This window comes from Orbicella faveolata, unplaced genomic scaffold (genome assembly GCF_042242905.1).
Source record: "Orbicella faveolata isolate gen_17 unplaced genomic scaffold, um_ofav_v1 contig_25, whole genome shotgun sequence".
Taxonomy (NCBI): domain Eukaryota; kingdom Metazoa; phylum Cnidaria; class Anthozoa; order Scleractinia; family Merulinidae; genus Orbicella; species Orbicella faveolata.
Window position 1 is genome coordinate 9,352,501 of NW_028301553.1, and position 10,697 is coordinate 9,363,197.

At 39.3% G+C, this 10,697-nt stretch overlaps 1 protein-coding gene across 1 annotated transcript in view; it reads left to right on the forward strand.

The window, feature by feature from the left end:
• The window catches only part of LOC149108849 (uncharacterized), a 13,211-nt gene extending 8,057 nt beyond the window's left edge, over positions 1-5,154 (forward strand). Inside the window, exons 5-6 of the mRNA XM_089293553.1 lie at positions 4,227-4,344; positions 4,922-5,154. Coding sequence (XP_089149679.1) covers positions 4,227-4,344 — 118 coding nt within the window. The 3' untranslated portion in view covers positions 4,922-5,154. The remainder of the gene's footprint in view (positions 1-4,226; positions 4,345-4,921) is intronic.
• Positions 5,155-10,697: the final 5,543 nt, after the last annotated feature.

The window sequence follows — 10,697 nt, forward strand, 5'->3', positions numbered from 1 at the left end:
TCCAATCCCACTTCAGATTAGTTTGATACATTAAAGAAAGCCAAGCTGAAGTCCTTTAAAGATCTGAAGGTCGTGCGTAAGGTTCGCAACAAGGATCTAGTACTTCCTCTCCGTATGGATCGTGATGTGTTTGCCCGGATGGCACTTCTCGGAGAGTTTCGTCAGATTGACATGAAAGTTGTTTTTACCTATCCTCTTGGTCCTCTTCCTTGGTCTCTTGCTGATCCTTATGGGCTTCCGTGAAAGACAAGCAAAGGTAAACGTTCCCAACAGCTAGAGCGACGCATTACAGTCACCGAAAAATACCTAGAGAACGCAACCAGTAATTTTGATGGAATGGCAGTCCTACAGAAATTGAAGATCCCCTCTGGAGCTACGTTCCTTGTGGTCACTGAGAGAGTGTTTGAGGTGGTAACGAGCACTGGCAGCAGGCGCGTAGACGTAGTGTTCGACGTGTATCGCGATGTATCGATCAAGAATGTCGAAAGGTTTAAAAGAGTGTCTACGTCTGACGGTGTACACTACAAGAACATACTTCCTGCTTAAACGGCAAAGTCATGGAACAAGCTGCTCAGTGTCACCGCAAACAAGCCAGAGATTGTCAAATTCCTTGTGTCACAATGGAAGACAGAAGCATTTAGAGGCAGGCTCGGCAACCGCACCATGTACGTGACGACCGAAGACCAGTGCTGGAGAGTAGACGCAGCCACATGCGAACCTGTTCCAGAGTTACAATGTAATCACGAAGAGGCAGATACGCCTATGGTTCTCCATGCTCGGCACACGGGAGGTACGTGTGTCATTCCACTCTGATGACGCTGATGTCCTTGTCCTACTTCTTGCTCATAGCCCAAGCCTTACAAAGTGCTACATGAAGAAGGGAAGAGGGTCAAAGACCAGAATAATAGACCTTTCGTTAGTCGTGAACAGCTTCGAGATGCAACTCCACCCAGGCATTGACAAAAACTGCTTCATGAAAGCCCTTATCGGTGTACAAGCGATCACAGGCTGTGATACCATCTCTGCCTTCTCTTCGAAAGGGAAGTGGAAAGCAGTCCAGCTTCTTCAACGCAGTGAAAAGTACGTCCGAGCTATGGGAAGTATTGGGGAGGAGTGGGAAGTATCTGAGGATACCTTTAAAGATACGGAGGCCCTCGTGTGTCAGATTTACGGGAAGAAGTGCCAAAGTGTAGATGTGCTGCGCTATGGTGTCCACTGTGCCAAAGGCGGGAAGATTGAGCCAGAGGCTTTGCCGCCGTACCAGTCATCTTTACGACTTCAAGTAACAAGAGCAAATTATCAAGCAGCAATTTGGAGAAGAGCCATTGTTCCCCTTCCGGAATTCCCCCCCCTGGTGGGCACGGCTGGGAAGTAGACAACATCTCAAATGTCGTGGAATTTGTGTGGCTTGGATCTAAGCCGGCTCCAGATGAGGTGCTGGAACTACTCTCCTGTACGTGCAAGAGAGCATGCACGGTCGACAACTGCAGCTGCTCGAAGGCGGGTCTGAAGTGCACTGATATGTGCAGTGTCCAGCGTGAGAATATGGTGACTGATGATGGCGTTCAGTGAGGATAGTGACTCTGAAGATGTAGAGGATTGATACGGGTAAATACGTTCAAGAGTGTAGGTTACTGGAATAGTGAACACGAGGATAGTTTTACATTTTGCTGTGTCTTTCTTCAGGCTCTATATAGCAAGATCACATGTTGTATAACGCTTTCTGCAACTAAGGAACGTAGGAGCCTTCTATTGCGAAATACGATGTTCGAGAGGCAAAAGCAGTACATGACTTGAACGTATCTCTATGTTATAGATCCCACATGCAAGTAACAACCTTGAAGCAGGACGTTATACAAACGTCGCACTTTCGTATTCAGAGAGCTCTAGACTGAAGTGTGGACCTAGTTATCTACTCTGATTTGTGCTTCATTGATTCATGGCGTAGTACACTAAACTAAATGTGGAAAAAGACGTTGGCAATGGCTCTAAGCACGTTTTTGTAGCACTGTGATGCAGAAGCCTTAATGGTAATTTCAGTTATTTCACATATATAGAAAACAAAATGGCAGTCAATGTGACGTCATTTATGACATCATCATAGCCAAAATAACCGTAAAGAAGGCTGAAATAATATCTCTGATACGAATTATCACAAATATACGTCTTGGCAAAGAAACTGCGCATTTAAGAAAGAAAAACAATTTTAAAGGTGTTTTTAGAAATCCAAGATGGCGACCAAACGGAGGTTTTGAGGGGCAAATTTAAAATTCGATTTACAAAATGAAAGCTACCGTTCTATACTTGCTATCATACATTTTTATGATGCTTAATAGTCAAAGATTAAGATTATGCAAGTTTTGTTTGTTCCCCTTAAGTGAGCCATGCAACCCCCTCAGCTGATGGACTAATTGGGCCTTGATAAAACATCAAGCGTTACTTACAATTCAGGCGAAACTCAAACTTGGGATTATTTTTTTTTTTTTTCACTGTTCGGCCGAGATAGACTCTGGTGAAATCCTCGCAAGCGTGTGGCAAGAGGAGGGAAACTTTGAAGTCCTGAAACGCTGCTATATTCAAATATATCCAACTAGTTTTTTTGCTGTGTTTTGGAAAAGCTGTCAATCTTCAACATATGTGAAACTTAGAGTGGAGTAATGTGGAGCTCTTGTAAAAGAAGCTGCGGAACACAACTAGGTCGCTGATACAAAGCGGCACATAACTAAATTTGACACTGTTTTACTTCACTCAAACTGGAGCAGCTTACGACGAAAACACTGAAGCAAAATTTTAACAGACATGAAAGTAATGAGTTGTGGGCCAAAAGCATCAAACATTTCGGGAATTTCGGACGCCATTTCTCCGCGCTACATCTGCAAAAATCCTCGTAGCATGTACGCGCGTGTGCCGCACGGGATGACGCGATTTGTTTTAAAAATAGAAAAATTGTCCCATATCATAGGGACAGCCCCAATACTAGAAATGTCGCGCGCTTACGGTCTCCGTCCCCGATTATGGCTCCTGATATGAATATTGAATCCTCCTAGAAAAGTTTAATGTAATAAAATAACCTAAAAAAAGAACAACTGGGGTCTCCAGTGATGGATATCTCTAAGAGCTGTTTCGTTATTGTTGTTGTTGTTGTTGCCTTATTTTTGTCTTTTTTTGCGGAATATCTGATGCATGCTTGTTTTTTCTCAGACACGAACGCTAGTACTTTAATTTCCTATTTTCGATATCTAAGTAGTTGTACTGCATTTCCCGTTTATTTCCCTATCGATCTAAGCCACTCTAACCAGGAGTTACTATTTTAAACTTTGTTGTTATACTTTTAAGAATGTAAAATGTAAAATGTAAAATATAATGTGAAAGTATCCCTTTCTGTTTTTATTGCAAATCTCGATTGGGTAAATAAAGCGAAAAAATTGAGAGCTTCTGAAAGACTATGCACTTGAGCTAATTACCGGGCATTTTGACGTTTCACGCCGTGATCATTATCTCCAACATTGTTCCAGAAAAGTTTGACCGTGGCTCTACTCTGCCGTAAAATAGTCTTTAGGTTTCTAAGATCAGTTATTCCAATTGAACATGTATCAGATTCGCTTTCTGGTGCACGAAATTGACCTAAATTTTGACGTGACGCAACACCATCAAAGCGTTTAACTTTGAAAATTTGCTAAAAGCCTAGGTTTAAATTACATCTAGTGGTGACATTTTAGTAATATGGGTTAGCTTTTCCAGCAACGCTAAATTACTTTGGCTTGCTAGCGTTCGTAAAAAGTGTAATTTTAGGGTAGAGTTTTGCTCTTTTCAAGGCAAAGTACGTAAGGCCTTCTCGACAAGAAAATAAAAATCCAAACACCCTTGAAGATACAATTTTGAAACAAGTAAGTGAAAACCTTTTTCCTGAAAAAGTTTGTCAATTTAATCGTGCTGCGTTTAACGTATTTTCTCCTGGGTGAGGGGAGGCGCTATTAAAATAAATAATGCGGCCAATAATGTGGCCTAACCATGTGGCAAGAACACAGCACAGGAATTCAACAAGGAACTGGGACCGATCAATTCAGAATTTATTAGAAGCTGCGTCGGCAGTCACCAAAAGGAACTGGATTACATCTGCCTGAAGCTAGGGGGGTTATTAAATTATAATTCCACACAATCTATAACCTTTGCAATTGAACGTAAAGAACTTTACATTTATCCAGTTTGCTCTGTTTTGCTTTTAGACAGTACACAGTGATCAATGAGTATTCAACAACGTTTGAATCGTTTACACTGTACACTGTCACTTCCTCGCCGTCTGAAACGTCGTTGTTGAGCCCCGGGAGCGTGGCCGGTCGATAGGTATGAATACTGAATCCTCCTAAAAAGTGTTTATAATGTAATAAAATAACCTAAAATAAGAAAAACTGAGGCCTCCCGTAAGGAATATCTCTATTATCTCTGTTGTGGTTGTTTTGGTTGCTTTATTTTCTGCCTTTTTTTCGTTTTTTGTTTTTTGTTTTTGCGGAATATCTGATGCGTGCTTTTTTTTTTTTTGAGACGCAAACGCTAGTACTTTAATTCCCTATTTGCGATTTCTAAGTAGTTGTAATGCATTTCCCGTTTACATGGCTATCGATCTAAGCAACTTTAAGCAGGATTTACTATTTTAAACTTTTTTGTTTTACCTTTAAGAATGTAACTGCAAAGGACACGAGTTTAATTTTTGTCCAGTTAAGTTGAAGCAAACGCCGGTAATGATTATATAATGTTTCAGCCATCATGCACGCGAAAGAAAATAAAATTTAAGACCTTTCATCTCAATCTAGAACCTTGCCAATAGCAGCAACGCGAATTCTTTCAAGCAAGCTTTGTCAGGTTTCATTATCATAACTTATCAACATGTCTTAATTTCTGTTTGTTTTTCTTCTCTCCTTAGCTCGGCATCAATCGCTGCCTAGTAACTCTATAACACGATGATATGTCAGCTGGGGAAAAGAATCGTTGTCAATTTATTCGAGAACAACGAGCAATTGCGAAGGGTTAAAGTTGAATTTAGGTTCAAATGTCGTGAGATCGTTTTACATAGGTGATTGTGGGATAGGTACTGTTGTTATACTTAAAATGTACGTACGTTACACTGGATTAAAATTAAACAGGGCTAAGAAATGATTGCTTTTTTGTCTTTTTGTCTGGTGTATTACATTCCTTCTACGAACAGTTCATCTGGGAAACTCATGGAGGCAAGACTTGGTACTCATCCCCATTGCTAGTGCAAATTTTTGTCATTGCCTTGTACCTGTTGAGGAACGGCCAAACGCGGGGGTTTTGAGTCTTACCGTTTCCATTTCCCAAAGCAAGTTCGAATCAAAGTTTTGGATAAACCGACTACGAACAACTTTGATAGCGGCCTTTTTTGAAACTAGTTTTACTTATCAAATTAAGTCTGAACTTTCTTAAGTCTCTACATGGCGAAGGACACTTTCCGGTAGAATAGTTTTGGTAGGTGTCCACATAAAAAAAGACCGGGGTATCCGTCGGAACTTTAGAAAAGAACTCCTAAAAGGTACCAACATCCTGTTTTGTGGGCGTGGCTTGAACTTCTTTCTCCCCTAATAGGTTCCAATTCTTACATAACACATGGTCTCCTGTCATAGCGGAGCTCCGGCGGCCTGAAAATCCGCCAAGCGGAGCCCCATACCCATATAGGAACGAGAAGGAAACCTATGAATTGATTTTCTCATGGTTATCATGGCTAGCGGTATTGCTCCTGGGCGCGCCAGCTGGCGACCATACTCCAGCGAAAGGCTAACAGAGAAATGCAGCCTTGATTTATAGCCGCCTTCTATGATATTGGACATCCATGTTATGGTCAATTGATACCTGTCAAAACAAGGTATCCGCTGACCAGTATCATGTGACCATATCGCGGGCTCGCGTTTAGAGCTCATCGACGTAACGTGCTTGTTAAAGTTGATCACTGTCCAAGAACTGGTTTTTCTATCGGATCGCGGGTTCAAGTTAGGTTAACTTGTTGTAAACGGGGCCGGGTTGCTCGGAAGCCGGTTAACGCTAATCCAGGATTAAAATTTAACAGAAGTATAAATATTTATTGAATACAAATGTTTTGTTTTGTATATTTTGAGATTATTCAATTTCAAAATAGAGGGCCAAAGAATATATACGGAAAACCTCACTACAAAGTTGCAAAAGTAAAATCAAAATTCTTTCTTAACCTAGGTTATCTTAACCGGGCTTTGAACAACGCAGCCCAGGAGCTCCGCTTTTAGGTTTGGCTAAATATATATATTATTTTGTTCGACTCAATACCCTGAAAGGTACCAGAAAAGCTCCAGCTGTGGACCTTTTACGCAGCGCGCGTTTTTGAACCAAACCGATAAAACTGGATTCCACGAAAATTCCTTTTACTCTCGTGATAAAAACAGCCACAAGAAGAACAAAGAATTTACTGGATCAAAGACCAGCTTCTCTGAATCGCAGATATAAGTATATCTTTTTAAGGTTTACTGAGAGACTTACTTTGCATCGGCCTGAGCTTCGCCTGTCGCAATATACATATCTTTTCCTCTCCACTCTTATTACGTTTATGGCAGATTTTCCCATGCAGTACTAACATACATTAGTATCACCCAACTAGTGGACTAATGCAAATCCTGCATTTTGATTGGCTACGCTACTAGAGGACTATTAGTAATATTCCTCGAGTAGCGAAATTGGCGCAATCGAGCGTGACGTTTTCTTTCGTTTTATTCCCAAATAAATATTTCTTCAACTTGCATTTGCTAACTTTATTATTGCCTTTTCTGTCCGACTAGTTGGGTGATACTAAAACAATTAGACCCTTCGCCCTTAAGGGCCACGGGTCCATAGCCCGTTCGGCTTCGCCTCGTGGGCTATTGACCCGTAGCCCGCAAGGGCTACGGGTCTAATTGTTAAGTAGAAATGGTTTCATGACTTCGTCACATAAGGAATAAAATTGCTGAATCCTAATTGGCTGAGACAGAGGGCATTTTTTCTTAATCACGAAGGCACTTTTGGTAATCAAGAAAGCATGATTACTTGATGCTGATTGGCTGAGCACGCCTGCATTAAGTTAATTTCCCGGTTAACAGGTTCAAACAGATTTTGAAAAGGAATTTCAGAAACGCGTCACTTCTGAGTTTGATCTAAACGGGTTATTTCATGTTAGCGTGAAAGAAAATTAACATGCAGCAAAGCGCAGTCTTTTTCTATCCAAAAATGCATCGATTCGCAGCCTGAAAAAAAGTTTGAGTGGGGACGGCTGGTGTCGCACGAAGCATAGAGCTACAGAACCTCATGGCTGCCAAAGTTAATTTCTTCGTTTTGCATCGGGTCGCCTTATTAGTATCACAGGTCACCTTATCGCCGTAAAAGACAGCGTAAATTTTGTTGGTACATTAAGATTTCGCGGTGGACAGGAGAGTTTTGGATTCAAGAAGTTATTAAAGCTCGTTTGGACACTTGTTTACCTCTTTCATCGATCGATGAAGTAGTTTCACGCCGTTGCAAGCTTCGCAAAAGGTGAATAAACTTAGATTGCTTTGAGTGAATTGGACTTGCTGCGTTTTGCTTACTATTATAGTAGGCTTTCTCTGTTCTACTGCTAGCCTGTTCTTTAATGAAGTTTTTAAGTTTTCCTTTGTACAGAATTTTGCCCTTTATGTTATAAATAAGTAATCGCAAGTGCCCTCGGGCAATTGAGAATTAATTTTACTCTTTGTGAAAACTTTGAAAATACGCGTGAAATTAATCCGTAATTGCCCTTGGGCCCATGCGATTACATATACAAATTGTAAAAAAAAAATAAGTAAATAAAATAAAATAAAATAAAATAAGCGATAAGCTGAACGAACAAAGAAAATAAAGCATAAAATGTACTCTTTTAGACAACACTGACGTACCGAAGAAATAATTGGCAATTCAACGCTGAAAGCGAAGTGAACATTTGTGAAAAACCGTTATTATTTGATGGCAGGGGTTAACGGACCGAACATAGAGAATAAAAAGTAAAATATGTACTTTTTTGAGCTGTTCTAACGTACCTAATAAACAATTAATAGTTATTGGCCGAAGGCGAAGTGGAGATTGGTGAATATATACCGCGACGAAGTCGTAGGAAATCTTCATCACTGTTCACTTCGGCTTCGACAATCAACTCTATCATTTAATTTACAAAATACTGAACTCATTACTTACAAAAAATACAATTACTTGCAATACGGGCTACTTAGACTACTAACAATACAATGCTCTATTACAATAAGTCCTTACATTACTTGCTGAACGTACCGTTAGTAAGGATACTTACAATATGTTATGCGAAATATTTACATTACTTACAGTACAATATTCCAGTTACAATAAAATTCTAACACGTCCTACATTGTTATCAAAAGAATGAAGTTCTTACTTGCTTAAAAAGGATTATTTAGAGCTAATATAGAGTTAAGTTTTAGAAATAAAATGTAGGTCGCATGCACAATGCAATTTTTTTCTATTATGTTTTATTTTATTTTATTTTTTAATTTTTAATTTTTAAATTTTCTATCCGTTTCTATTCTTACTAGGGCTTATCTATGGCAAAATAGAAGCAAAATTCATTTTTTGACTTGTGCCACTGAAAGGCGATTTTGGTAGGATAATTCGAGCCCTTGACAACGTATGATTTAATATCACTTTAATATTACAATGTGTTATAAACACTATTATTACGCGACAAAGTATTCTACTTTTCATGGTAATAAAGCTTGGTTTGATCATACATAACTGTATTGTCAAGGCTAAGAATATAATATCGTGTAACTTATTTCAGTGGGAGTAAAGTAATGGAAGTGTTAATAACATAATGCTTAATGGCTAAATTATGGTAATAAAAACCGTTAGAATTTGAAGACGGGGGTTAACGGAACGAACAGGGAGAACAAAAAATAAATTATGTACTTATTTTGATCTGTTCTAATGCACTAAATTAATAATTGACAGGTGAATATTCACCACGGCGAAGTAGAGGAACTTATCCACCGTGGTGAAGATACACCAAAGCAAAATCGAGGGCTAGGTAAATACGCATCGATATTCAAGTCGCCTTCAACGAATAGGAAATTTAAGGAAACCACAACGGCAACGGCAACGAAAATGTCGCCAAACAAAGATTCAACGAGCAATACAATGGCTCTACACATACATTATAACTCTTGCTACATTTCTTTACGTCCTCTAGAAAACACTGAAGAACATAAAATGACCAAATTCTGCGTTGTGTGGAGAACGGGAACCACGACAGATGATTTTGGTTTTTTATTTTTCGAACTTCAGCTTTTTTAATATTTAAAAAAAAGACAAAGACAAACAAACTGAACCCCTTTAGAGTATCGCGAGATTCGTAGGTGAGATACAAATTCATCTTTTTAATCTACGTTGCCCACAGCATCGCCGTCATAGTTACTTAAACTCCCAATTGTCTCGGTACAAATTTCGGGGGTGAATTTTTTCATAGGTGAATATCGAGGACTACAAATAACAGACTGAAGCAATTGGAAACACAAAGGCAATTGATCGTCAGTATTCATCTATGTGGCCGTGTAGGTTTAATAATAGGTCAATTGTGATTCAACTTATACATCAATTAAACAAGAAAAATAAATAAAGCAAATTGATTCGTTCATGGATAGTCATCACCTAAAATGATTCTATCCAGTCTGAGAAAAAACGAATTTCGGTCACTCCATCTGCCATAGTTTGTCATGGCTGGCAAATCCCATTAGCACTACGTGGACGATCTTGCTCCTGTGGGAATGGTAGTCATTTTTGAACTTCCCTATGCGTTCAATACCTGGGACTTGGAGTGATGTCTCTGGAATAAATAAATATTTCATGCAGTGGCCATCCGCCTAGCTTGTTTACTTGACTAGGTGGTGGAGTAGCTTAGTAACCAAGCTGAGAAATGTCATCGTCGTAAGTCGAGCCTATCGACCAACCAGAATTTCGAATTCTTTATTCATGTTTGGAAATTATACAGAATTGCAATGTTTGTGCCGTATCAAAACAAATTTCCCTGTGGATGTGTCAGACAAGCACAGAAAATAAACACTAATTCAATTAGTTTGGGCCCAAATGGGTTTTTCAGGCAATGTCACTCCAACTGTACTCGACAACATGCCCCTGCTTTCTAAAATATACAAAACTAAGGGAGGTCGAAGATGTTAGTTGATTTTTTCTTTCCAAGTCTGAAGTTGTTATTGATTATTGCTTTTTAATTAACCATGCGAATTCTCAGCCAGGCGGGAAAACAAGACCTTTTTCGTTTTCGTGGATTTGGTTTAGCTCAGTTGAACCTAACCTTATAGACATATTCATAACTCAGGGACACTTCTCTGTTACAGACAGTTCAAGCTGTCCCAGAAAAATCAGAATTCATACAGGCGCTTAGCTTCGTCCCTTTCTTGTCCGTACAAAAACGTGCTACTGTTAGTATTAGAAATATAAAAAAAAAAGAAAAAAAGAAAAAGGAAAAGGTAAGAAATAATGGCCTTGAAGCACACATTTTCAGGATAACAAGCTTTTAAGCTACGCTGGCTGGACTCCAAACTACTTTCTTTCTGAGCAACTGTCTGGTTGTTATGTGAAAGAAAGAATGCAGCAGGCATTGAATATACATTGAGTTATTTCTCCCC